General features: G+C 59.3%; 2 protein-coding genes across 2 annotated transcripts; one reads left to right on the top strand and one right to left on the bottom strand.

The window, feature by feature from the left end:
• The first annotated feature begins 579 nt into the window (after positions 1–579).
• Positions 580–4,348, top strand: DLX3 (distal-less homeobox 3). Its single transcript, XM_057432326.1, has 3 exons — positions 580–1,061; positions 1,397–1,587; positions 3,220–4,348. The coding sequence occupies exons 1-3, from the start codon at positions 743–745 to the stop codon at positions 3,559–3,561; spliced, it is 852 nt and encodes a 283-aa protein (XP_057288309.1). The 5' UTR covers positions 580–742; the 3' UTR covers positions 3,562–4,348.
• A 4,960-nt stretch (positions 4,349–9,308) lies between these two features.
• LOC130611536 (homeobox protein box-5-like) lies at positions 9,309–12,055 on the bottom strand. The gene is made up of 3 exons (XM_057432325.1): positions 11,638–12,055; positions 10,565–10,758; positions 9,309–9,698 (listed from the first exon to the last, which is right to left on the bottom strand). The coding sequence occupies exons 1-3, from the start codon at positions 11,927–11,929 to the stop codon at positions 9,447–9,449; spliced, it is 738 nt and encodes a 245-aa protein (XP_057288308.1). The 5' UTR covers positions 11,930–12,055; the 3' UTR covers positions 9,309–9,446.
• Between the last annotated feature and the right edge of the window lie 15,377 nt (positions 12,056–27,432).

The following is a 27,432-nucleotide window of genomic DNA, read 5'->3' as shown; positions in this document are numbered from 1 at the left end:
GGCAGGTTGGTGGAGTACCTGGGGGACCACTCCATGGGGCTGGCTTGAGCACGACATTAAACTGGGGGACACTGGGAGAAGGTGGGACTTGGGGGGGGGGGGGGTTGGTCCTAAAATGTACCCCCCCAGCCACCCAATCCCAAGCTTGGATCCATCCTACTCCCTATCCCCAACCCTTCCTCTGCTCTACCCCCCAGCAAACACCCCCCAGCTCTGCTCTCCCTGCAAATCCCCCCTCAGCACCAAAAGTCGCCTTGCCAGAAAGCACCCCCTTGGCTCACAGTGTCCCCAGAGCCCCCGCCAGTCCCGTCCCGTCCCCCCCCTCCACTTCCCTCCCCTGCTCCCGCAAACAGGAGCCTGCGGTCTCTATTTATCCCTTCTCCCTCCTTCACCCACTCTTTGTTGTTTCTTGAGAGAGGGAAAGAAGGGAAGGAGAGGAAAAAAAACACACACACACAGAGGCAGAGAGGAGGCCGGAGCCTATTTTGCCTCCCAGGCAATATTTCTGGAGCCAATCGGAATGCGCACCCACCCTGCCCTGCTCCCTAATTAAAGGCTTTAAGCAGGCGGCCGGGGCTGGAGGTTTGGGCACAGTCTCTTGGTTGCTCCTCGCAAGAGCTGGTGTGGAGGAGCCGGCTCTGGGCAAGCCAGGCCTGACGTGGGCAGCCGGAGCCGCCGGGTTGGGGGGTCCCCAGCCAGGCAGGCAGCTCCCCCCCCCCCCCCCCATTGCCCAGCTCCAGCAATGAGTGGCTCTTTCGACAAGAAGCTCTCCAGCATCCTCACCGACCTCTCGGGCTCCCTGAGCTGCCATGCCGCCTCCAAGGACTCTCCCACCTTACCGGAGTCCTCCGTCACCGACCTGGGCTACTACACCAGCCAGCACGACTACTACCCGGGCCAGTCCTACAGCCAGCCTGTGAGCCACTACCCCTACCACCAGTTCAACCTCAACGGCATCGGAACCGCCGGCACCTACTCGCCCAAATCTGACTATTCCTACAGCCCTTCCTACCGCCAGTACAGCCACTTCAGGGACCAGCAGCTCCCGGCCCAAGAAGCAGGTAGGATGCTTGGGGAAAAAAGGGGCTGTATCCATCCCGCAAGTCCCTTGGGACAAAGGCAGCGAAGTTGCACTCCTCCAAGTGTCCCCAAGCCGGGGATGGGGTTGTTGTTGTGGGATCAGCCCCCTCTGGCATCCCCAGTGCTGCTGGGGGGATGCAGCGGGATGGATCCATGCTGGATGTGGCCATCAGGGGATGCCCCTGGGGATGGGGGCACACGGAGTGCGATGACCCTGAGCTGAGGGATGGGGTGTGTGTGTGTGTGTGTGTGTGTGTGTGTGCGTGCTCAGCGCTGGGACCCCTTCACCAGCCTCACACCTCCGCTCTCTGCCCAGTGTCGGTGAAGGAGGAGCCGGAGCCGGAGGTGCGGATGGTCAATGGGAAACCCAAGAAGATCCGCAAGCCCCGCACCATCTACTCCAGTTACCAGCTGGCGGCTCTGCAGCGCCGATTCCAGAAAGCGCAGTACCTGGCGCTGCCCGAACGGGCTGAACTGGCCGCCCAGCTCGGGCTCACCCAGACCCAGGTAAGGGCTGAGCCCCCCGGCACCCCAGTTCCCAGCCACAGGCAGAAGGGATCGGCAGGGCAGGAGCCGGGAGCGCCCTCCTTGCATAGCCCGAACCGGTGGGGTTTAGGAGGGGGGCTCTGTTCACAGAGCAGGGGCTGGGGGTCCCTATGGATGGGTGCTGCCCCCTTGCTTATGGGCGCAGGGGTCCCTGCTGCCACGTTTCCCCGTGCGGAGCAGATCTGCTTTGCAGAGGAAAAGGTGGAGAGGAGGGAAGGAGCAGAGAGAAGGGAAGGATCCCAGCCAAGCCCGCTCCCAGGTTTCGGGGTTCATCCCCTTCCCTCTGGAGCAAGCCCTGTCCCAGACCTCGCTCTGCTCCGGCACCGGGCAGGGTCAGAGGCTGAATCCTGCCCCTGTGTCTGGGAGAGTCCTGGGTCACCAACACACCCGGCACGCCGGGAATGTGGGACACCAAATCCGGATGCAGGACGGGACGTTTGGGACAGGCTGCTTGAGACACCCCATCCCAGCAGCAGGTCCTGGCCCTCTGCCTCGTGGGAGCACCTGGGGGGCAGACCCTGCTCTTCCAGCTGGATTTTCCAAGGCTTCCCTTAGGGAGCTCCTCCCGGGGCTCCGGCTCCCCCGTGCTGCTTGGTCCGGGCAAAGAGAAGGGATTTTGGGATAGGATCCACATTCCCCCTCGGATCTCCGTGCTGGGGTGACAGTTTAGGCTGGACGGGAAGAGCAGGGACGGGTGCTATGGGCTCCCCCTTACGATGTGGGGCCAAAGCCTCGCTTTTGGGGTTTGCCTGGCACGGGGACAGATCCTCCCCCCCCCGGATCTGCTGGCGCGAGGACGAGCCGGGTGTCACCCCCCCCCCCCCCCCATCGCCGCAGCGCGGGGCTCCCCCCGCACCCCATCCCATCCCCAGCACCCTCCCTGCCTGCGGGCCGGCACCGGCGCCCTTGTGCCGCCCTTGGTGCGGCGCTCCCCAGCGCCTCCCGGCCTTCCTCCTCCTCCCTTGGGCGATGAAGCAATCGGGGACACTCGGCAAAGGGCTGACGGAGCGCGTCACCCGCTCCCAGAGGGACATCCTGTTTGGGTGACAGCCACCCACCCCTTCCCCAGGGGCCAAGGGCGTCCAGCGCCGCCTCACCCAGCTCCAGGGACGCTCCCAACGCCCGTGATGCTGCAGTGACGGGCTTCCCCCGACGCCCGTGTCCCCACCAGGGCACCCTGCGATGTTCCATGTCTCCAGGGTCCCCGTGACACCCGTACCGTGGTGCCTGCGTGGTGCGTCCGGGTGACACCCACAGCCCGGTGCCTTCCTGGGTGTTTGGGGTCTTCTGGCAGGCTTCCTGCAATGGGGTCCCTATGACGCCCATGGCCGTTGACACCTTCCCACCCAGCACTGTGTGGTCTGGGGTCCACATGGGTGCCATGCGGGTGCCAAGCTGGGGGGGCTTCCCGCAATGCACCATGTCTGTGAGTCCCCATGGTGTGCCAAGCTCCCCGGGGTGCCCATGTCCCTTATCCCTTCCCACTTCAGTGGGGTCCATCCCAGGTCCGTTCCCCCCCCGCCTCGCCGTGAGCATCCCATTCAACCCGCTTTCGGTGCCGGGGGAACTGACCCCCCTCTCCTTCCCTGCCAGGTGAAGATCTGGTTCCAGAACCGGCGCTCCAAGTTCAAGAAGCTGTACAAGAACGGCGAGGTGCCGCTGGAGCACAGCCCCAACAACAGCGACTCCATGGCCTGCAACTCCCCGCCTTCCCCGGCCGTCTGGGACAGTAACTCGCACGGCAGCGCGCCGGGCAGGACCCCCCTCCCGCAGCCGCTTCCTTACAGCTCTTCTCCTGGCTTCTTGGAGGAGCACAACCCCTGGTATCACCCCCAGACCCTCAGCGGACCCCACGGACCCCACCAGCCACCACCGGCCGCCGCGATGCATCACACCTCCCCGGGGCCGCCCCCAAACACGGGTGCCGTCTACTAAGAGCCCGGAGCTGAGACCAGGAATGAGGGACAGTGGCAGAACTCCTTTGCCTCCTTTTTTTCCCCCTACTTTTTGGGTTTTTTTCTTCTTTTTGTTTTTTTTTTCTACTTTTAAAGCAAAAAAGGACACCCATGTACACACACCCCTAAATATACTCTTAGATATCCTATCCTTTCCCAGCTCATCTCAGGAACAAGAGGACTCCAAAGGGTTAAACTCCATAGCTACCAGCCCAGGGCAGGCAAGGAAAAGGTGGCAGCGAATTCTTCTCATGCATTTTTATCCTTATTCCATCACCCCCTAATAAAAACCAGCCCCCGAGGAGCCGCATCCCGATGGGAATCTCTCACTGGAGCTTTGCCTCTTGGGGCCACCCTGGGCAGCTGCCTTTAGGGGGGGCTCCCTGAGCACGAGGGGCACCCAGAGCACCCGCACCCAGGTCCGGATGGAGCCCGTGGGGAGGAGGACGCGTGCGGGTGCCCATCGCTGATGCCAAAGGAGCGGGATGAGCTTCACCCTCACGGCATCGGATGAGAGGATGAGCTTCACCGCCGGGATGCGGGGGGGGACCGCGGATACCCCACGGGAGCCAAGCAGCACCCGCAGCCCATCCGTTTCAATGGCGGCTTCGCGGGATGAGGACCGGCTCCGACAATAAGGTGGTTATTTAAGAATAAATCGAAAGTGTAAGGGGAGGGGGAGAAAAAAAGAATCCTATTTTAATATTTAAACAGTTCAGGAACGGTTTAAGTTATTTTGTAGAGAGAAAAGCTGTGCTAAAGTCTGTTTCCCAGCAGTGACTCCATCCGTGTCAGTTCAGCTCCCAGCGAAGCGGGGTGCCTGTTTTCTAAGCGAATCGACAGCACGTTTTAGAGGGGAAAAAAAAACAACAAAAAAAAAAAGAAAAAAAAGAGAAAGAAAAAAGAAATTTTACTATTTTTTAAGAGGATGATGCTATTTTTTTAAAAGCAGCAAGTGCCGTTTGAAGAAGTGTTCATACACGTTGTACAGTGCCGAGGGTCTTATTTATGTTGCCTTATATATAAATAGGGGTGTATTGGGGGGAAAAAAAGAGAGTGTACATAAAGGTTCGTTTGTATAAAGTTGATCCAAACCAAACTGGTTTTGCTCTGGTTTTGTTGTTTGCTTTTTGGGTTGTTTTTTTTAAGGAAAAAAAAGGGGAAAACACCCAAAATTGGGTGCTGGGAGCCCCCTCTAAGGACAAAGAGGCTTCCTCCGAGCGACCTTTGCTGCTTTCCTAGTGACCAAAAGCTGATCTCGAAGTGTGAATAAAAGTGGTTTGAATTTGAAAGCTCCAAACGTCGTTTTTGGGGAGGGTTTTTGATGTGCAGGGAGGAACTCCTGAGTTTTCCGGCTTGGAAAACATGGAGTTAAAGCCGGTGTGCCCTGGTTTAGGAAGCAGTTGGGGGCTTAAGGGAGCGGGCACCCAAGGGTGCTGCTGGCTCATCCCGGGTCCCACTTTGCCCCGCTGAGAGGGAATCTGGAGGAAGGGAATTTTACTCCTGGTTGCAGAGTCAGCCCCACTGCAGCCGGGACCTGCTTCCCTCCCCTGCTGCTTACTGGGACCAGTACACTGCTGGCCATGCAACAAACTGGGAAGGTGCTGGGCTGCCCCGGTGTCCCTTTTGGGGATGCTCATGAGCAAGGGATGGGACACACCCCCCCCCCCCCCCCCCAAGGTACCAATCCCATGGGGACGACAGTCGCAGAGATGGTGACTTCACCCATCAGTGTTCTGGGGCTGGGAGGGCTCCAGTGACCGGTGATAGGGACGGTCCTTGGGGCTGAACCTTGCTGATCACCTTGCCCTGCTGTCCCCGCTGTCCCCGGCATCATTCTGTGCCTAGGAGTGCAGCAAAGGGTCGGGGCTTGAAGTCCCATTATCCATCCCAATGTTGTCCTCACTGAGCCATGCATCCCATCCCCAACGATCCTGGAGGGTCCCCCCTCATCCCCACATGGCACTCGGTCTCCATGGGGTGGCTCTGAGGATGGTCCCTCTGCACCATCCAGGGAACCCCAGCTCCGCTGAGTGCTGGACACAGCCAGGATGCATCCAGTGGTGTCCCCACATCCCCATATCCCATGGCCAAGACCACACGGGGCCAACCTCACTCTTTACACCCATGAAGGTTTCCCCCAATCCCCCCATGGCTGCACCCCCCAGCTTCCCACCTCATCCCATGCATCCAGCATCGGGATGCCTGGGTATCCCCATCCAGCTGCTTCGTGACCCGGCTGGTTGCAGCACACAAAGGGGTGCTGCCAGCCCCCCATATGCTTGGGGTTGGGGTTGGGGTTGGAGGCTGTGTGCAATGCGCCCCAGAGCCGGCGGCGGGCAGACAGGCTGGAGACATGGGGGTGATTAGGGGGAGCTGCCAGCAAGAGCAGGGAGGAGGCAGGTTGGGAAGGAGGAAACAGAGCGGCATTGCCTGGAGTGAGAGGCACGGCGCGAGCTGGCAATGGGGTTTTGTTGGGTTTTTAATCTAGGGAAGGGAAAGGCAGAAGGTTCTGTATCCACACATGATATAGGAATGCTGGGAGCATCCCTGCCTGTGGACCGAGGTTCATCCTGCTCCCCTCCAGCACTGCCTGTGAACTGGGGTCTGCTGGCAGCTTGTGCAGCAGGGATGGACGCAGGGGTTGTTGTTGTCCCCTTGTTCCCCCATGGAATGAGTTGGGTTGGAAGGGACCTTAAAGCTCCTCCAGCTCCAACCCCTGCCACGGGCAGGGACCCCTTCCACTGGAGCAGCTTGCTCCAAGCCCCTGTGTCCAGCCTGGCCTTGAACACTGCCAGGGATGGGGCAGCCATAAGCTCCTGGGGCTGCAGGACCCAGCCTTCCCTCCCTACTGCCAAGCTCCATCCTCCTGCGAGCAGCTGATACCCCAGAGTGCTCCCAAAAGCAGAATGAAGCCTGAGAGCCAAAGGCAGGACCCCCAACACACACACCAGGGTGGGAACATCACCCAGATCCTCCCAGCATCCCTCACCCGGCCCTGGCACAGGAATGGGATGACCATCCTTCATCATCCTAACACCAGGATGGGGATGCTGGGGACATCCAGCCCCTTGGAGGGGATGGTGCCAGCACCTCTTTCCCCATTGCGCCACGCTGCTTCCAGCCCCTTGCGTCACCCTGCTGCCAACACAAGGAGCGGGGGCAGCTGCTCACCCACAGCCTGGCCTGGCATCCACGGCGTCCTCATCCTTTCCCAATCCTCATCCTCTCCCAGCTCTTGGCTAACCCGGCACGCGGCAGCCGGAGTGACACGGGGCAACCACAGCATTGCCACGAGCCAGGGCCCTGGCTCCATTCACGGCTCTGGAAAACAGGATGGAAACGCTTCCAAGTGGCCTCAGGGATCTTTGTGTCTACCCCTGTCCATGTCCCATCACCCTGTCTGGGCTCGGGACAGCAAAGGGACACAAGGTTCCCCCCTCACTGCCCAAATCTGCCCCGGTGCTTTGGAGGGAGCTGGTTGGGTTTCCAGCCCGTGCGGGTGGAGGGAAGAGGGACCCAAAGAAGCCCATCCCCAAGACATCCCCTAATGGGTTTTCTCCCATCCAGTGGGTTAAACCCTACCAGAGAGGGATGCCTGGGAGCTCTGGGCCTTTTCTGAGTGGGGACACTTTTGGCTGGTGGAGAAGAGGCAAAAGCAGCTCCAGTGATGCTGTGCAGGCATCTCCTGGGGCACCCTCCGCTTCAGCTGCAGAAAGGGTAGAACAACCCTCAAAGCTCCTCCTCTGCTCTCCAGACCCCATCCCTGTCCCCATCCCAATCCCATAGGAGCATCCCGAGCACAGGCGGGTGGCAGCAGGGGCCAGGGGTGCCCAGAGATGGGCTGGAGCAGGATCTGGGGTCAGCCATGGTTCTCCCATGTATGTTTGGGTGCAGGGGGAGCTGCGGGTGTCCCCATTGCGGGGTCCAGGCGCCAGCCACTGTCCCAGTGTGGGGTGGGATGGATCCTGGCTCCTGGAACCCATGGCTGCTGCTTCCCTCCCGCTGCAAGCCGGGACCTGTGAGCGGCTCTGGCTGCAGGTCCTTGGCAGCACATCCATCGGGAAAGCCGAGCGGGCGCCGCAGCCTCTGCCTCCTGTTTTCCCCATCCCCTGCTCAGCACCCGCCAGCACCCAAGCCACCTTTTGGAGCCAGGACCACACCGCGTTCCAGCCCCTTCCCATGGCTGGAGAGTAATTCCTTGAGGAAAGCCGTCCCTTCCAGCCCAAACCCCTGTCCGGGATAAATCCCACCCACAAGGAGCTGGGTTTGCCCCAGTCTCTGGATGAGCAGCGCAAAGCAAATCCATCCACCTCCCTAAAGCCTCGGTGGGGGTGATGGGCTCCATCCCTCAGGGGAATAAAGCCAAGGTCTTGCCCTGCACAGACCCCTGCTTCTGCTGGACTCACCCCCTCAACCCCACTTGGGACATCATCCACCCAGGCACCATGTCTTGGCCTCGGTTGGTCCTGGGGGGTGCTGAGCCCACAGCCTCCACATCCTCCACATGCCATCGCTGCAATGTACCCATGGGCATCACGGGACGCAGCAGGGGCCAGCCATGCCTGTGGCTCGGTGGGATCACCAGCAGCACCCCAAACCTCTTGGCTGAGGGATCAAACCCACTCCTGGCTGGCCTCATGCGCTGCTGATGGTGCAAAGCAAACAGTGCCATGCAGAGCATCACAACATCCCTCCCTCCCAGGCTTTTCCAGCTGGGATGGGAAATGTGGTCCCTGGGGCAGGAAGGGACCCTTGGAGTGGGAGGAATGTAAAGTGGGAGCATCGGGAGCGCAGATCATGTTTGTGCAATGGAGGAAACCTCAGTACGGACTCAGTGCCCCAGCAAATCTCTGCTGGGGAAACCTCAGCGCAGGTCCCATCCCCATCATAGGGGACAAGCACTGGCTGGGACTGGGAAAAGTGGGAAATACCAAGCAGGCATTTTCCAGCCAGGTTCTGGCCTCTGGAAAGCACAAAAGGAGGTGGGAGATGCACTGCAGGAGGGAACCTGCAGCGGAAAAGTATCCCCCCATTCCCAAAACGCTGCCCCTGCCAGAGCCAGGTATCGACTCCAGGGGCTGCTGGAGATATGGGGCAGGAGCCCAGGGTCCCCCCACCTCCCTCTGCCACCCTTATTAAGGCCAACATCCTCACCAGCTCCAAATTGCCTGTCATTACCCCATGGAGGCATCGAGGAGCCCCTCACGAGGAGCCTGCCCCGCAATCACTGCGATCGTGCCTCAAATCAGGGCAGCGACCGCGTGTCTGGAAACAGCAGCAGGTCCCACACGGGTGTTTGGGGAGGGGGGACGCAGCCCCAGCCCCCTGCTTCAGCGCTCCCATCCCCATAGGGTTGTTTTCCCAAGGGATGGGAGCCTCCAAGGACAGGACTCATGTGTCTGCTCCCATAGCAGGGGCAGAGCCGCAGCAGGCAGTGGCAGGTATGGAGGAGCAGGCGTTACAAGTGTACAGGTATTTATAGGGGGGGCATACAATAATGGACGGTGTTTATAAATAAAGCCAGGCTGGGGGGGAGGTCTGGGGACCCCCCAGCCCCTCTCCAGGCCCCCCCCTGCCCCCTGTCTATGAACGGAGGGAGCCAGGGCTGCGACTGGAGGCCAAGTCCTGTCCCACCGGGATGGTGGCATCAAGGTGTTGTGCAGGGGCTGCCTCACTTCGGACCACGATGGAGCAATTCACAGGTTCCTGCAGGCTGCAGTCGCCTTCCTCCTCCTCTTCCTCCTTCTCCATTTGTGGAGGTCCCCAAGGCATCGCTGGGCTCCCCAGTCCCTTGGGGGTGGCTGCAGAGCATCCCCCTCACTGGTCCTCCCAGTGCTGGCAAGTGCTGGAGCCACAGCAGCATCACATCATGGGGGCCCGGGGGATGGTGTCCTGTGGGTGAGGCTGGTACCAGGCTCCAAAGCTGTTCATGTAGCTGCTGGAGGACAGGGGGGGTCCTTTTCCTGGCATGGGGATGTCCCAGAGAGGGGGGATGTTGGGGGAGCAGGGGGAGAGGGAGGCGGCGTTATGGAGGTGCTCCCCATCAGGCGCGCTGGAGCCCTGCTTCATGATCTTCTTGTACTTGGAGCGCTTGTTCTGGAACCAGATCTTGACCTGCGGTGGGGGGGGGGGAGAGGAGAGAGGTGTCAGTGGGGAGGATGGGGTCTGTGGCCAGCACCCCCCCGCCATAAACCCCCAGCATCAATAATTATGGGGACCAGTGGTCCCCATCTCCATCTGCGCCAGCCCTTTCCAGGGAGCACAGCCAATTGGGCATGGGGGTCTATGAGATAAACCGGGCTCTGAGCCCATTCCCTTACAAGCCACCAGAGACTCCACTAAGAGAAGCGTTTGGGAAGAGGCACGAGGAGCCCACACAAACATGTGATACATGGAGAGCAAGCCAGGAGGCCCCAGCCATGCACATCCCCACGGCCCCCGCTCCGGGTCGGACTGTGGCCACCCAAACCCAACCGGGTGCTGGTGCTGGGGTGCGGCACGGTGGGGTGGTGGCCCCCGCTCATTCCTCCCCGCAGTCCCCCCCGCGCTGCCGGCAGGTTCCCACTTGTCTCCTCCTTCCCCAGCTTTATTAGCTCGCTTCGCCCCTGGCTCCGGGCTGCACCGCTGCCGCCTGCCTGTCTCTCCCCATCGCCTTCAAAAACCCACTCGCCCCATCCCACGGCCCAGGGCCGCCCAGCGCCGGGCACGGCCGGGCCGGCAGCCAGGCTGCGGGGCTGGGAAAGTCCCAGTGCCGCTGGGAGGTGCGAGCAGGAGCACCCCGAACCCGAGCCCCGGGGGCCCACCGGCGCCAGCTCCCCCGCCGCAGCACGGCCCGGCTCGGCAGCGTTCCAGCTGCACCCCGGCATCGTGACGCAGCCTCAGTGCAGAGTCGCTCCTGGAGCAGCAATGGGTGCGAGGCTCCCGTGGGGTGCACGGCCATGGGGCTGCGAGCATCCCCTCACCCCTCGCTGCGGCCGTACCTGGGTCTGGGTGAGCCCCAGCTGAGCCGCCAGCTCGGCTCGCTCCGGCAGCGCCAGGTACTGGGTCTGCTGGAAGCGCTGGTTGAGGGCTTGGAGCTGCAGGCTGGAGTAGATGGTGCGCGGCTTGCGCAGCTTCTTGCCCTTGCTGCTGATGCGCAGCTCCCCGTTGGCCACGGCCAGGGGCTTCTCGTGCTCTTGGGGTGGGAGAGGAGCCGAGTTAAACCAACACGCCGGGAGGTGAAAGAAAATAACCCAACAACCAACCCCAAACCGTCGCTGTCCCCGTCCCGTCCCCCCCCCAAGGCCCTGGGCTGCTGTGGGGTTTGCTTTTTGGAGGTTAGGTTTGGAAGGGGAAGAAAAAAAGTGGGACCTGCTTTTGCTTTGCTGGTGTGTTTTAAGCCACAGGTAAAGCAAAGGGGGAAGAGGAGGAGAAAGGGAGGGATGGGATTATCTGGACAATATAACTATGTAAGTCCAAAAGTGGGCAGGCCACAGGCCCCTCTGCCATGCACCCAACTTGGGGGGCAGGCAAAATGGGGCAACAAATGGTGCAACAGGAGAGTCCCCTACCCCAGTGGGTCCCTTCTGTGGGGATGGTGGTGGCCCCTAGATCAGCAGTACATGGCTAAGGTGGGTGAGCACAGGGCACGGAAGCATTTTGCATTACTTTGGGGAGAAAACAGTGGGGAATGGGAATGCAAGGGGGCAGGGAGCTGAGATTGCAGCATGTTGGTAGTGGGGCAGAAGGGGAGAGTCTGCCTGGGCCGGGAGGTCTCAGAGGCAGGACAAGAGCAGCCGCGGGCTCTGAGGCAGGATGCGGGCAGCCGGGGGTCTGATGCTCCCCATCCCCAGTGTTTCTTGCCACCACGCAGCCGCCCTTCCCCATGCGGCTCCAGCTCAGGGAGGGATGGACGCAGCCCCCTGCCCCGTCAGGCCGAGCCCCGCATCGCCGCTGCCCCGACGGCGCTTCCGACAGCTCCGTCCCGGCGCTTCCTGATAAACGCCCGTGGCCCCACGCCGGGTGGGTGCCCGGGAGCGGGTGCGCAGCGCCGAGCACCCCGCGCCCTCCTTACCTGCATCCTGCAGCCTGGCGCCGTGGGCCAGCTGGGCCGGGGGGTGCTGGGCGCCGGGGGGCGGGTAGGGCAGGTAGGGCCCTCCGTGGGGGAGCGGGGGGGCACCGCCGGGGTAGGGGTAAGGCCCGGGCCGGCCGTAGGAGGCGAAGGGCGCTGGGTCGTGCTGGGGGTGGCTGGCGGGGTGGAGGCCGTGCAGCGGGTAGTGCGGCGGCGATGGGTGGCCGAGCTCCAGGAAAGCGGCTTTGGACGGGTCGGACCCCAGCAAGCTCTCGGCTACGGAGCTCATGGTCATGGTGGGCAGGGCCGGGCCGGGCCGGGGCGCGCAGCCCCGGGGAGCCCGAGGAGCCGCACCGAGCCCCACCGCCCCCCGACGGGCTCCACGCTGCCGAGCGCGGCCCCGCGCCCGGGGGATCCCCCGCCCGCCCCGTCCCGCCCCCCTCGGGTGGAAGGCCACGCCCCCTCGTGACGTCATCCACCGGGCACCCCTCTGGTTGCCCCCCACCTCGGGGGCAGCCCCCTCTGTGTCCCCATCCTGCTCGCAACCCTCCCCGTCGGTTCCTTGGCCGGGAGCAATGCACCCGCCCCGAGGGGACACCCGGGGGGACCCCCGTGTCCTGGCTGGGTCTCCCCAGGGAGGTTGCCCCTTGTTGCTCCCCATATTGGGGTGCTCCGTGCTGGGGGGTAACCCCGTTCTCAGGGACCTTCCGGGATGGACGGCTACGTCCCCGCACATCGCCCTTGGGGGGACGGATCCCCTCGAAGGGGGACACGGGGCACCCCGGCGCTTGGGGGACAAGACACGGTGGAGCTGAGGCTGCTCGCACTCAGCTCACCTGTGCGGGGACATGGGACACGCGAGGGATGGAGACGGGAGGGACGGACACCGCATGGAGGGATGGAGGCTTGAGGAGGCCCTGCGCCTCCGCAGTGCTCGTGGGTGCTGGGGGAGGACCCCCGCGGGGGTGGGAACCCCAGAGCCACCCAGTCGGCGCCTGCCCCGGCAGACGGGAGGCCCCTTCCCCGGCGTCGGCAGCGCCCGGTCCCCGCGGGGCCCCGCTCCCGGCGGCAGGCGCCGACCTGCCCGGCCGCTCCCTCCCAGCGCCCCGGGGAGCCCTGACCCTGGCGGGGTGCGTGGGGCCCCGAGGAGTCCCGTGGCCTCCACCTTGGCTCCCAACCGGAGCATCGTTCCCCCCCCGGACCCATCGGGCTGGTTGTGCCATCAGCGCCTTTGGGGACAGCCAGCAGGAGCCTGGGTGCTGTTGGCAGGGGGGGGATTTGCACCTCCTCCCGTCCCAGATCTTATGCAAAGCCCTGGAGGGGGTCTGTGAGCCCCGGCTGCAGCGCAGGGATGGGTTGGGGGAACCAGCCCCAGCTGCCAGGTCTCCAAGAGCAGGGTTTGCCCGGGTGGAGCAGCCCCGAGGGAGCCGGTGCCAGGCGGATGGGGATGCTGGCAGGGAGGGTCCCCGTCCCCACCCTCCCTGGAGATTAAACCATCCCCAAAACATGCTTCCATCCGGCCATCGTGCCAGGGCTGAGTCACTCCAAGCAGGGGCCAGGAGCTCCGATGTTAACCGCCAAGCTCTGGGCTAACCCCAGGACACTTGGGGCTCATGTCCTGCCCCACATGTCCCAGTACAACAACCCTGACCCCCCTCTGACCCCCTGTAACTGGTGCCTTCTGCTCTCTCTCCCCATCCCAACCTCCATAAGGATCATTTCCAGCATAGCCAGACCCACAGACTGGCCCCTCGGTGCTGGGCGCAGGCTCTGGGATGCCCACGTCCCTTCATCCCAGCAGGGAGCTGGGCAAAGCACCAGTGTCTGTCCTCAGGGCTCAAAATCCAATGTAAACCCTAAATGTGGCCGTGGAGAGAAGCCCAAAGTGCCCAGGGCACCAAACTGCAGGGGCCAAAGTGAAAACTTCCCCAACCCCACCCAGGAAAAACAGGGGCAAAGCATCAAATAGAGGCAACAGGGAGAAATCCGGATGCTCTCCAGCACTGGCCAAGGCATCCCCAGGGAGCCCGGCTTGGCTGGCACCAAGGCCAAAGCACGGCTGCTGGAGTATCAAAGGAAACCTCCACTGATCTGCTTTTATCCCGGCTCCTCACTTTCCCTGCCGGGGTGACTCAGCTCTCCCCTGCTTCAGGACGGGTGCTGGCTTGCAGGGATGAGCTCCCGGCACCTCTGCTCCCTCCGGTGCTCCTCACCCCGGTGCTGAGGGTGGGAGGGAGATACTGGGACTGAGGGCTGCATCCCCGCCACTGCAGTGGCTGCCAGTGGTGGCACCAGATCCCGGGCTGGATCTGATGGGTTCAAATGCTCCCAGCCCTTTGCTATGTGATGGATGTAATAAATACCCATAATTACACGTAAATAGAAGTATCCCAAATATCCACCATGTACCAGAGGAGCCAGGGTCCCTGCGGCGGATGCTGGAGTCCCCATGGGTGGTTTAGGTTTGACTTCTGGCAAGGAGAAGGAGGATTCTCAGGGTCAAATCCCCTCTCATTGGGCAAGGTGTCACAGCTCTGTGTCATTGGTGATGCCGAGGGGATCCCACCCCTCCATACTGTGGGGCTAGAGAGGGAGTGGATACCCCTATGTGGGAATTTCCAAGCAAGCCCCATGGGGCAGCCCATAGCAAGCAGCGATGACACCAGATGAAAGGGATCCCATCTCCTCCTCCTCAGCTCCGTACAAGCCGAGTTTTGGGTCGGGGGTCTGCAGGTGCCACCCTCAGCATCCCTGTGCCAAGGGGACGCCCCATCCCTGATCCCACTACGGCAGCACAGGGACCGCTCCACCTGCTCTGCATCCCCTTGGGAGCCGGGGTAAGAAACTGGCACCAACCCTTCAGGCTGTGGAAAACCTCCCAGCTCCCAGGCACCGCTCACCCGGGGGCGGGGGAAGGGGGGGGTCTGGTTCCCAGCGGCTTCAGCAGCTCCAGGGCAGGAATTGATGCCGCCCAGGCACGGGGTCAGGTCCCAGCCCTCGTGTTTGTGTCGGCGTGGGCTGGCAGGGACGGAACGCGCTGTTGGAGCAGGGTTTGGGGTTTGGGGGGGGGGGAACCTGCTGCCAAAGCAAACACCTCGAGCCGAGTCATTAAATTAAACAAATAAATCACGGCCGCGCTTGGAGCCGACTCAAAAGTCTCCGTCTCGGGGCTGGAAGGTGCTGACAACACGCCGAGACCCACACGGTGGCAGGGAGCTTCCAGCCGGGACGTGCGGGATGCGTTCACCCGCCCGGTGATGCTCGGGATGCAGGAGCTCGGGATGCGGCTTCATCAATGCAGAGCTGCTCAATGCAGAGAAGCTCCGGATCCTTCCCCTGCCCGCTTGCACTGGGCGAGGCGGATGGAAGCAGGAAGGGGAGCAGGGAAGGCTGTGTTGGGGAGGGTACAGGGAAGCATGTGCCAGGTAACAAACCTCCAAGATGCAAGATAAAGGGAGATCCCAACAGCTGTAATTACACGCTGGAGATAGAGCCGGCGCGGGGAAAGCCTGAAGCCAAGTACAGGAATTCTGGGTTAATGGCAGCCCAAGGAGAAGTTAATAACAAGCCCAACAAAGTGGGAGCAGACAGCCTGGCGTCTGCCCTCCCACACGCCACCGCTGCCACACTAACGAACATCCCTGCTATCTCCAGCCCGTCAGGAATCTCGCCGGAGCGCAGGGAGCGGGATGCTGCGGTGCTGGCTGCTCCCTGCGCTTCTCCCCTGGGAATTCCGGCTGGTTGGCAGGAGCAAAAACCATCCCTAGGGAAAAAAGGATGAGGGGCTGTCGGGAGCATCGCCTGGGAGGGGGCTGGAGACCTGCCAGAGAAGGTAACAGTGCAGGGGAAAGGCTTTGCTCCATTGCACCCTCTTTCCCAATCCTACCCTATAGGGGAGCACCACCACGAGTGGGAGCAGGATTTGTCCCCTGGATGGTGTCAGACACCCCCGGAGCACTCAGGACCTGTTCCCCCGTGGCATGAATCACAGCATGAGCAAGGCAAGACAGGAGCTACTGATGGGGAGGTGACCTGAAGGTGCAGAGGTGGCCCAGGGGACACGCAGACATGGGTGGCTGTCATGGGGGGGGGGGGGTGTCTTGGATCTGGCTTCGACAGGGACCTTTTAGAGGGACACAAGGGAAGGGAAGGTTCACATCAGTATTGGTTCCTCCCCTTTAGCTTTGCAGAGCTCCAGCTTCTCCGGGAGGGATTTGAAAGGGGGGCTCTGCAAAAAGGATGCTCAAAAAGGGTTTGTCCCAAGCGCTGCAGCCTCAGCAGGAAGCCTGGTTGAAGCCCAGCTCCCTGGCCTGGGCTCGGGTGGGTTTCGTGGGTATAGCTGACACTGGTGCCATTAGATCAGCATCTCTTCCCTCCAGCATGGCTGTGCTCAGAGCCCCTGGGTCGCCCAGGCTCTGTGCCCTGCTTCATCACCGCTTTGAGTTGAAATCACAGGGACATTAAAATCCTTACAACCAGTGATCATCCCCCCTGCCCTCCCCACTTCATCCCCCCCTCAATAAAGCAAATAGTTTGTTTTAGACCTTACAATATTCCCCAGGACACCGAGCTGCTCCGGGTTTGGTTTTCACGGGGACTGGGGACTGTCAGCTGGAAATCCAAGGAATAAAAGGACCCTGATGTACATTAGCAGTGATCCACTGAGGGGCACATAGACCACCCCTGGTTTACATCACTAGGACAAGGGGAATGGCTTGACCCTGCCAGAGGGGAGACTGAGATGAGCTCTTAGGCAGAAGCTCTTCCCTGTGAGGGTGCTGAGGCACTGGCACAGGGTGCCCAGAGAAGCTGTGGCTGCCCCATCCCTGGCAGTGTTCAAGGACACAGGGGCTTGGAGCAAGCTGCTCCCGTGGCAGAGGTTGGAGCTGGATGCGCTTTAAGGTCCCTTCCAACCCAAACCATGATTCTATGATTCAACCCTTGAACCCTACTGAGGCAGAGGAGAGGAGAAAGCTCCCCTTTGTGCCATCTTGCTTTGGAGAGAAGCAAAACCGGTGCCGCCTTTGCTTCCCCACCGATGCACAGAGGCGAAAACTTCCACCAGCATCACCAAAACGTGACCAAAATCCTCAGGGGGTCTCTCCCCATCCCTGCTGTTCTTTGGTGAGTTTATTAAGTGCCTGGGATTAATTGTGGCAGTAATTTTCTGCCCTCTAAATTCCCCTCGTCACCGTTCCTCCCCTCGTTTGGGGATAATTATGCCCCATCTGGAAACCTTTGGGGAAGGTGTGAACCTGCTCGCCTGAAACCTGACATATTTCATCAATTATTCCATTCATTAGCCCCAGCCTCAGCGCCTTGCCCTGCTAATTTGACAGGAGCACCAGTTAAAGAGGCTTTTTAACCCTCATTCACTTCCCATCACCCTGAATGCAGAGAGCTGGAGAGCAGTGCAGCTGGAAGTAAGCTGAGACCTGTCCTGCAGGGATGGTGGCATGTCACAGCCCCAGACCCTTCATCTTCCCTTCGGTCATCACTAATAAAGCTCTGCCCTAGCCAGTAAGGATGCTGGCTCAGTGAAAGCATTGGGTTTGCTGTTTGCAAGCCCAGAAAATCCTTTGGGGTATTCCAAAAAGGTATTAAAACCTGAGTGAAATTCCATCTCTTTCTGTTCACATGAAGCTCTGTGGATTTCATGCTGGGATTTCACTTGATGCCTGCCCCTTCTTTGCTGGAGTGGTGCAAAATTGCCTGTTTCTGATAGAAAATTGTGCAGGAAATGGGGCAGTTCAATAATGGGGAATAGCGGTCTGGATTCTTCCTTTTTCTTCAGATAACTTGAATCCATTGTGCATTTAAATAATGACCAGTATTGGTTTGGATTGGGTGTTGCAGATAACACTTTGGAGGCTGATTTTCCCTTCAGGGCGAGCCTGAGATCTCACCCAGGTTTCCTGCATGGTTTCCTTGTGTAAATGGTCTTTTCCCTTCCTGTTGCAGGCTCTTCATTTGGGAAGCTGTTATTTGCCTTTTGGAGAGACCCATTAAGGGCTTGCAACTTTAATAACATAACAAGGTGATTGGTAATGGTTAGATGCAGCACTTAAACAAAGAGAACATCAAGTACTGGCCTCTCAGTGAAGCATTTGATTCAATAAAGCTGATTATTTTGGCTTAAAGCAACCTCTTGCAGGCACACATTGTGAAGGGAGAAACTTGATGAACTTTGGGATTACGACTGAAATGAGCAGCATCTCTTTTACCAGCTGAATAACTGCCCCAGTGCCAAACCAGGGTGGGGAATGGGGGTTTAATGCTTCCAACCATGCCTGCTCCCCATGAAGGCGCTTCCTACCCCTCATCCTCCTCATGTCAGCTGCTTGCAGGGGTTTATGTGCCTGGAGCACCTCCTGGATGAGCTTTCAGCTCCCTTCAACCCAAACGCGTCTGGGCTCCTCTGATCCCCCCATTCAGGAGCATGTGGGATCCCCCAGGTCACCCCCAGCCTCTCCAAGCACTGAGCAGCTGCATTTGCAGTTGGACACATGCATGGGAAGGGGAGAGCGTGGACAACCCCACATCCTCCGCATGGGATGCACGGTGCCCGTCTCGTGCCGCAGGGACCTGTCAGGGCTTGCAGGTTGGGGGAGGAATTTGCCAAGCCTCTAAAGAGCCGACAGGAAGGGCTTGAGCTTGCAGCTGACTGCACGTTCTGTCCTTGCCAGGGAGCCCTTTGCCCCATTGATGGCAAAAAAATGGCTTTGCTGCCCAGGTTGTGACCATTGAGAGATGGGAATTCCGTGCTCCCATTGGCAAAGAAGGAGGGGGAGCCCGGGCCTCCCCTGCACCTCCTCTTTGCCAAACATAGATGTGATTTCGTCATGAATATTCATCAGGAAGTGCTTTTGGGGAAGCCCTGTGTCAGAGCAAGCTCCGGACGGACGCATCGGGGATGCTGTGGGTGAGCCAAGTGTGGCTCGCAAGGGCCCACATCAGAGTCTCATGGCAAAAGCCCGTGAGCAGGTGAACAGAAGGTGGGGAGGGAGGAAATCACTGCGATGTTTCCCTGATGGAACAGTTTTCATCAAGCACTCGGAGAGAAACTGTTGGCATCTCCCACGTGGGGTGAAATCCCAAACCCCCAACACGTGCACAGCATCCCGCTAACAGAAAGCAGCATCCCAAAGAGTCCTTTCCTCTGGGAAAAAAACCACCATATTTCAGGAGCAATAAACTGGAAAAGCTTCAACATCTCTGGAGAAACAGGTGTTTTCCAGCTCATCCCAGTGACTTGCTCCTATGGGTTTGCTGCTGGAAGGTGCCAAGGACAGTGGCTGCGTGTGCACTTGGGGGAATGAAGGTTGCCAGCTTGTTCCTTGGTCCAGGCACAGCGTTAGGGGAGCGGGGAGAAGATCCCTGCATTGGATCCACCACTTTCTCCCTATTCCAGCTCTGATGAAACCCTCTGTGATGGCAGTCCCAGGCCTGGCTCCTCCTTTGCAGCCAACAATGAGTTCCAGAGAGAGCAGAATCAGATTAAGCCTTGGACAATGGTACCATCTGAAAGCCCTCTATCTAGAAGGGGTAGCAGCCCCAGGTATCCATGTCGGATTCCCAGGGAAGGCTTCCTCCTGCCCCTCGTGATTCCAGGGAACACAGGGAGGCTCAGCACCGTGTGGTCACTTGCTGTTCCCAGCTGGGCTGCGAGGGTTTGGCGAGGTGTTAAAGAGCATTATAATCAGTGACCCCACATTCCTGCTCATTAACAGAGAGAAAATTAGTGGTCTTACATGGCTGGGTCTGGTTTGGGTTGCTTTTGTTCTTGGCATGTACCATGCACAAAGAGTTATTTAAGCCTCGAGGGCCCAATTCCCAGGCTCAACTTAAGCAAAATCCTCAGTGTGAGTTTTTGCCTGAACGAAGGAGTCAGGGGCTTGCCCAGAAGCAGGAAAAGGCAGGAGCCAACCCTTTGCTTCGCTTTAAAGCACTGAGCCCGTGATACCCACTCACGGAGCAGAGCGGTCCAAGGCGATGCGATGCTCAGCTCAGCCCAGCCTCTCCCCTCTGCAAAGGAGGATCCAGTCCCTGCCAAATCGCGCTCGTCTCTGCACAGGGCTCCAAGGGAAAGCCTTTGAAAAGCAGCCTGACGGCACCGTGGGCATCAGACACTGTCTGAGGCAGGCAGGATGGCTCAGGGATGCCACAAGGTTGGATGCTGGCAGAGCTGTCGGTGGGACACGTGGAGCTCTGATCCCCCCCGAGGTGCCTGCCCCCATCTAATGCCTGGGGCTAACAGCCCCTTGGTAGCATCGTCCTGCTGCACGAAGCGACCATGGGAGCAACGCTGCATCCTGATCCCCTTGCAGGACCTCAGCCTTCCTCTTCTGACCTGCAACAACCCCGAATCCCAATGTGTTCCTTCCCTCCACAGCTGGAGGCAGAGGGGGACCCAAGGGACACCCCTACCGAGCCGGGGGGGGGTGGCATTGCCAAGCCAGTCAGGGTGGTGTCACCTACCATGTCCCCACGCCGCTGCCCTCCCACCCCAGCACGCTCATAGGTGGTCATTAGTGGAGCTGACAATCCCCGCAGCACGCGCCGGGGATTTACATCTTTGGGGAAGCTGAACTGGAGAGGGAAGGAGGGAGGGCAAAATGGGGCTGGTGAATGTATAATTAAAGTCCTATTAGGAGGCGCCGGGGAGTCTCCCGGGGAGCAGGGTGTATGAGAGCGCTGCCTCCCCAACGGCTCTTGGGTGCAGGAGGCTCCCCAGACACAGCCAGGAGGGCTGAGGGGGACCTGCCCTGGGGATGGGGCATCATCGGGGGCTCTATGGCACTGGGGTATCCCATCGCTAGGTCAGGCGGTGGTGTGGCTGGAGCATCCCATCCCAACCTGTCCCAGCCCATTCCATCCCCTGCAGCCTTGTTCTGGCTTCAGAGCAAGCGTCGGCCCCATTGCTAGCTCCCGTAACAGCCACGCATCCCCATACCGGTGGGCTGGGTGCAGGGTGCTCCTTAAATGCAAACCCCCCTTGGATTGGGCTGGAATAAGGGGACCTCAGACAAACAGAGCCCAGTCTGCACCCTGGGCTTAGCAGGGTGATACCTGGAGCCACGTGGCTCAGCAGATGTGTTGCAGGAGACAGGCATTTTAATAGGCAAAAAGAGGGAGTTGCTATCGCCTGATTCACGTTAGCACCATCACGGCCTCAGGGTTGCACCATCTCCTACACCCTGGTGACTCTCTCTCCATCTCTCAGCCTTTTTGGTGTTATCAGGTCCTCACTGGGAGGTCCTTGTCACCCTCAGAGACCTGCCCACGTCCCACCATGCTCCCTGGCACCGTGTTCCCTTCACTCAGGCTCTGTGCCCGTGTCCGGGATGCAGCCTGGCTCTGACCCACCCGCGCTGGGTGATGGGTTTTCCTCTCCCTAGAAGCATCCCCATTACGGAGGTGACACCTGAACCTCCACTGCCACCCTCACCCCTTGATGCCCCCATTCAAAGGCAAAACCAAGCAGGTTGTGGCCAGTAAATCACCCTGTTTCCTCACCGCCTGCCGAATTCCATCACCCTCCCTAGCAGGTGCCTTTCCCATTCAACGCCTCCCACCTTGCCTGCCCCTGCTCTTTACAGCTCCCATATTAGTTGTGCTTCACTGGGCACTGAATGGGGACTGGAATTCCTTAATCCACCTGCGACCTGGGGAGGAGCTTTCCCAGCCCCAGCCCCGTAACCCAATCCCACTCGGCACAAAGCCGGGGAGGCATCGCCTACGTGAAGCACCAGTTGGATCTCAGCTCCTCCTGGTCCCGGCAGGGTGAGCAGCTCCACTCCCTTTGAACATCCCCCAGTAGAGATTTGCTGGTGCAGGGATTGGCCGAGCTTTTGTCTCTCCATCCGCTTGGAAAATTCCACCTGGTTGCGGTCAGGCTTTTCCAGGGGTCCCATTTCAGCCACTTTGTATTCCCAAATGTGCCTGTGGGGTTTGGTCCAGCTGCCACCTCGCCCTGAGCAGTAAAAGCGGCTGAGGGAGGGATTGGAAGAAGTTTGGGTTTGTTTTGAATGGGAAAATGCTGATTCATTGGAAATAACGAGTTTTGCCAGGAATGCATCTGCTCATCAAAACACTGCAGAGGTGTCTCTGGTCCTTCCCGGTGGGCTCTATGGATGTCCTCATGGAACCTCAGCTTAGGCAGGAAAACCTGGCAAAGAAGGACTTTTGAATACGAACAATAATCAAGTCGAATGCTCCAGAAAGCCTTTGAGGTGGGAAGTGAGTCTTCCTGCAGCCCACAGGAGCTACAGTGTGAAGTAATTCCAAAGCGTGGCAAGACAACCTGAGAATTCGCCTTTACAATCCAGCCATCACGCCAGAAACCCTCTCTGTTGGGAAATATGGATAAATATGGATAATCATCCCAATTTCAGGAAGCTCGGAGTGGGTGCCCATCACTGTGGGCTATGGGTGGCCGTGTGGCCGGTGTCTGTGTGCTCGCTCCCACCTCTGTGTCCCCCTGTCCCAGCTCAGGCCAGAGATGCTGATGGCTGAGCATCGTGTCCCTTCGCCAGCCGCCCGCCACCCGTGGCCTCAGTCCTGGCTGAGCTCAGCTCCAGCTGCAGCGCTGGGAGGACGAGGACAGAGCCAAGCGCCCGCTTTCCATTGACTTCAACTTTCCACCCCTGCATCCCCCCCCACCCCGCATCATCCCCATGAGTAATTGGGAGCGGCCGTTCCCATCTGGACCAGCGGGAGATGGGGCCACCCAGGGCCACCCCTTGGACCGGGCAAGGTGGTTGGCAGGCAGCGAGGAGGAGGAGGAAGGAGACTCTGGGCTTTCCTGCTCCTCTTGGTTGCTTGGGGTCCCGCACTGACACCCCTGGGTGCTGGCCAGATCCGTTGGTCACACAGGGAGGCAGAGACAACCTGCAGCCCTGCCAGGGCACTGGAGAGGGCAGAGCAGGACCTCGTGGATGAGCACCATCGCTCTCTACTGCAAAGGAGCCGTGAGGAGGAACCTGGGACTTGAGACCTCTCAGCCTCTGCTCCTTCCCCTTGGGCCAATCTCACCTTTCCCATGCTGTGGTGGTGGCATCTGTCGTGGGGCTGGCTCAGCGCAGGGCTATGGATAGAGACCAAGAAAAGCTCTAAATAAGAGGAGGAAAAAGTAATACTGAGCACCCGGAGGCACTGCAACAGAGAGTGGAGGAGTGAAGGAGTGAGGAAGGGCAGAGCTATTGGCAGGACTGTACTCCTGCCTCCATCCCCATCCCCATCCATCATGATCCACTCTCCAGCCTCACAAGGGAAAGACACAGTGATGCCTCTTGTTTATAATATTACCTGTTGTATCACTATAAGCTCCAGCTTGGAGCTCCCATAAGTCCTTCCCTGGGTGAACAGCACATCCCTTCTCTGTTCAGGGCTGTAGTTTCATTTCCTCATGCACTGTGGCCCCAGTGGGATGGAGAGTTAATTAACATCTCCATTCAGGCCAGCTGACTGCCTTGGAGAAGTGTGCCACCATGCTTCTCCATCCCACTCCTCTGCCTTGTATTAGGGGAAGCAGGGAAGAATCAGCACCTGGGAAGCACTACAAAGTCGAGGTCAGTAACTTCTCTGCTTGCAGGAACTCACCAGTCGGATGTAGCCCAGCAAGACACGAGCGCCATGCCCAAAGCACCACCAGCTCTCAGCAGCCTTTCTCCTGCCTTTCCAAGCCCAGATTAACAGGAGATGGCTTTTCACACCTGACCCATCCACCTCACCAGGACGAAAGCCCTTCGCACAACAAGGCTTGACTATGGCACTGATGTAACACGGGCAGTGAGGGGAGCAGGGGCAGACACGGGGTGTTTCCCGCAGGTTACACGCTCCTGTGCATTCCTGTGCTGGCCGGCTCCAAATCAGCTTGGTTTGGTCGTGCCTAAAAGGCCTCCCAGTGCTCTCAGCCGCAGCAATGCCCTCAGCACACACAGCTGAGGCGCAGCTAACCGGACCCACCGGGCTGAGCCCGGGCATCACTGCGGGGTCCCGGCCACCCCCGAGCATCCCCGACCCCAGGAGACGGGGCCTCACTGCAGGTAACGTTGCCATCTAGTGGCTTCCCCACCCCGAGCCGGGGGAAGGAAACAGCTTTGGGACTATTTGGGAAGAGGAGGGGGGAGTGAGGGAGCTCAGCTGCGCTGGTACCCAAGTGGTACCCGGTGACATCCCAGCGGTACCCAGCCTGTGGCACAGGGAGCAGCAAGGGCTTGGCTCATCTGAGGATGCAGTGAGCAAGTTTCACTCTCGTGTGATGTGCTCTTCACTCAGGCAGCAGCACAGAACCCCAGAGTGGTTTGGGTTGGAAAGGACCTTAAGACATCCAGTTCCAACCCCTGCCGTGGGCAGGGACACCTCGCTCTAGACCATGTCCCTCAAGGCCCCGTCTAACCTGTCCTTGAACACTGCCAGGGATGGAGCGTTCACAACTTCCTTGGGCAACCTGTTCCAGCGCCTCAGCACCCTCATAGGGAAGAACATCTTCCGTATATCTAACCTGAACTTCCCCTGTTTCAGTTTTAACCCATTACCCCTTGTCCTATCGCTGCAGTGCCTGATGAAGAGCTCCCCATCCTCTTCCTCAGCCACTTGGACCACGCAGCAGCTCCTACCCCCAGCAGGTCAGTGTCTGTACAGCGAGACCAAAGGCTCAGGGGGAAGGGAATCAGTGGCAGCTCCTCCAACCTGTGACAATGCCTGAAAGCTGCTGCCCCCCTGAATTCAGCAGGCACAGGAGCAGGGAGCTCTGAGCCTTTGCACAGCGCAGAAAGGAGCTGCCTCCAGCCCGAGGGCAGAAGGTGGAGGCTTGGCTTAAACTTGGCAACAGCTCAGCTCCTGGAGCTGTCAGGGCCTGGTCACAGCTGTGACATTGCAGCCGCCTATGGATGGTACTTGATGGGCAAGATTCCTGCCAAAGCATCTTTCTTGACAGAGCTTAAGATCAAAGGCGGATGGGGCTGAATACATGCGCGGCTCGGCTCTGCATGGGCTGCGTCGGAGCCAGATCCAGAATGGCTCCAGCCGGTCCCCAGCAGGGAACTGAGCACGGGGACGTGCACAGAGGTGTAAATGCTCCCATAACCCAGGGCACAACGAACTGCTCGCTCCTGATAAACACGGGAAGGTTTCCCCAGGCTCCTTGGCTGCACTTGGAGCCAGGGAAATAAAGAATCCTTCCCCCTGATTTAGGGTCCTGCCTGGGCCACCACCCAGCACTCCTTGGGGAGCTTCTCCTCCCCATCACCTCTCCCGTGCTGGCAGCACCCACTGCTCTGCTCATCCCTCCATCCCAGACCATAAGAGCAGGCCTTGTTTGATGCCAGGAGAGGAAAGCTCCAGCTCCAAAGCTCCTGTCTGGGAGGAACGGGGCCGTCTCCTGCCCTCATGCCGCTGGCTCTGCAGGCTGGGGACACAACCAGTTTGTTAGCCTGGAATCTCATGTGTTCCCTCTGGCCTGCTCCCTTGCAGGACCTGCAGGCTCGTCAGCCAGCCTCACCCTCAGCTGACAGGGGCTGACAACAAACTCCCTGCCATTGCCTTTTCCAGCCCCAGACGAAATCATTCTTGACCATGTTGGTACCAAGACTCGTTTCATCCTAGAGAAGCAGATAGATGGATCCTTACTCCAGATGAGTAAACCCAATATTAGCACAGGAAAACCTCACAAAGGAGGAGAACTGCTCTAGGATGAGACCTGGCATTCCTCCTTTTCCTCCTCTGGGAATCCTAAAGGAAGTGGTTTAGGGATTACCTGCTCTGGAATGGCTCCTGCCTGTCCCTTCATCTCTTGCACTGCTCAAGCGCCAGGATTTTATCTGTATCCCACCCCTTTATCTTTATACAACTGTTTTAAAATCCTCACGGTTCTCCCTATCCCAACACCTCTCCAAAAGCTTGATTCACCCTGCTCCGCCATCAGTAGCCATAGTGGCTGGTGGCACTGAGGTTTGTACCACTTTCACGTTACTTCATTCTGGATGGAGGTGCTGAGACCGACCCTTCCTCTTGCCTTTCAGGAGCCGGTGCCCTCGCTGTGATGGCAAAAGCCTTTCGCAGCTGCCCCTCTATCTCTTCTCCACATCTCCCATATGCACAGAGCCTGTGCCTGCATTCCTCACAATGTAGTCACCTTGTTTGGCTGGTGCCTGAGCTGTCTTGGTTTCTGTCCTGCTCTGGAAAACACACCCACAGGAAGGCAGCCACCTCCTCTTTCCCCCATCAGCGATCTCCCTCTTCCCCATGGCGCACGCAGGGAGAGGCATCCCTCCGTGCCTGGTTTGGTTGTGGAAGAGGATGCAATGGCAGGGTGTTCACCCTTGGGTGCCCAGGATCTTGATCTTGTCAAGGGCGAGAGGAAGCCCAGAGGATTTAAATTGGGAGCTGGAAATTAGCTAGGGAACAGGATCATCCCACACAGCTTCCAGTGGCCAAAGGTATCACTTCATCTGCCATAATCCTCCCCTGCCTGCATCCTACAGGAGCTCTCCTGATCCTGCCTGGCGGTACCCAGGCATCCTCCTGGGGATGCTGCAGACACCTCAGACTACGCTGCTCCAAAGCCACATCCCTGTAAGAGATCCAGGAGTTTCATGTCCCCCAGCACCACTGCATAGTCCCCGAGTTTTGGGCTCAAGGAATGCGTGCCACACATCCCTCAGGCTTTGCAAGCTGACTGCTCCAGCTCCCCAGCACAGCAGGCAGGCTGGAAATGATCAGCTCTGCCCAGTCCCTGCTACAAGCAGGTCTTCTCCATCCTCAGACTGCCTTGAGCCACTGGAGATCATCCCATCTGCTCAGCCTCACATCCATGGCATCTTCATTTCCTACTGGCAACCTGAGCCCCCAGAAGCAGCACAGGTCAGAGCTTGGTGTTAAGCAGCCAGGAGGACACTGGGGCCCCATGTGTAGGCTGCTGGCTGGGGCCATGGGGAGTGTGCTGCAATCCCAGCCCTGCTCTGGGGTGTTGACTTCCCCTCCCAGGTTTTTTGCAAGCTCCTTGGGGCAGTGCCTGTTTCTCAATACAGGGCCCTGCTCTCTCTTGGGGTTTATTTCTGCAACTGTGAGCTAATGTTTTTAGCCAGAGATGATGCCCAAGATTAAAATAACCAGGCTGTAACGCCACGCAAACCAGGATGCTCCTGCTGATCTCCCTGAGCTGCTCTGCATGGGCAGGGGCAACCTCCAGGAAAACCCTGACCAAGTTGCACACCCTGGGTGAGCTCCAGCTTCCTCCACCCTGTAGCACTGCTGCTGTCACAGGCAGCTGCAGAAAAGGCCACTTGGTTTAGGGGGGAAGGCAGAGCAAGGCAAGCAAAGCAGAGCAGACTCCTTGCCTCCTTCCCATAGCTCAATGCCAGCCCATACCCAGGCAGCAGCTGAAGCTCATGAAAGGATCCTTGCTCCCATCCAGCTGCAGTTTTGCCTCCCGATTCCCATTCTCTAAGGGTACAAACACAGCCCCTGTGAACCTGTGGCAGTGCAGGGATGTCACCAGCACACAGGCAACTCCCAGGTGTCATCTCCAGGTTGCCAGCACTCTCCACAGAGGCTTTGCTTCTCCAAATGCTGCTTTAGACCTCCTTATGGTGGCCAAAAAGCCTCTGACAGCTCCTGTTCGGTGGGTGTATGGATGCAGACACTGACCATTCAACCAGCAATGTTTTCTCAGGCTCCCTAGGAGGAAGCTACAGAGCTCTAGGGGCAGAAATCACTTCCTTTCACTAGGTTTGCACCAAGGGCTCCTGGCTGCTACAGCAACGCAAATCAAGGATGTTCATTAACTCTATGTAA

This window comes from Pezoporus wallicus, unplaced genomic scaffold (assembly GCF_028554395.1).
Source record: "Pezoporus wallicus isolate ANWC-B61680 ecotype Strahan unplaced genomic scaffold, APGP_CSIRO_Pwel_v1 contig_9073, whole genome shotgun sequence".
Taxonomy (NCBI): domain Eukaryota; kingdom Metazoa; phylum Chordata; class Aves; order Psittaciformes; family Psittacidae; genus Pezoporus; species Pezoporus wallicus.
This window is presented reverse-complemented; position numbering and strand designations above follow the sequence as displayed.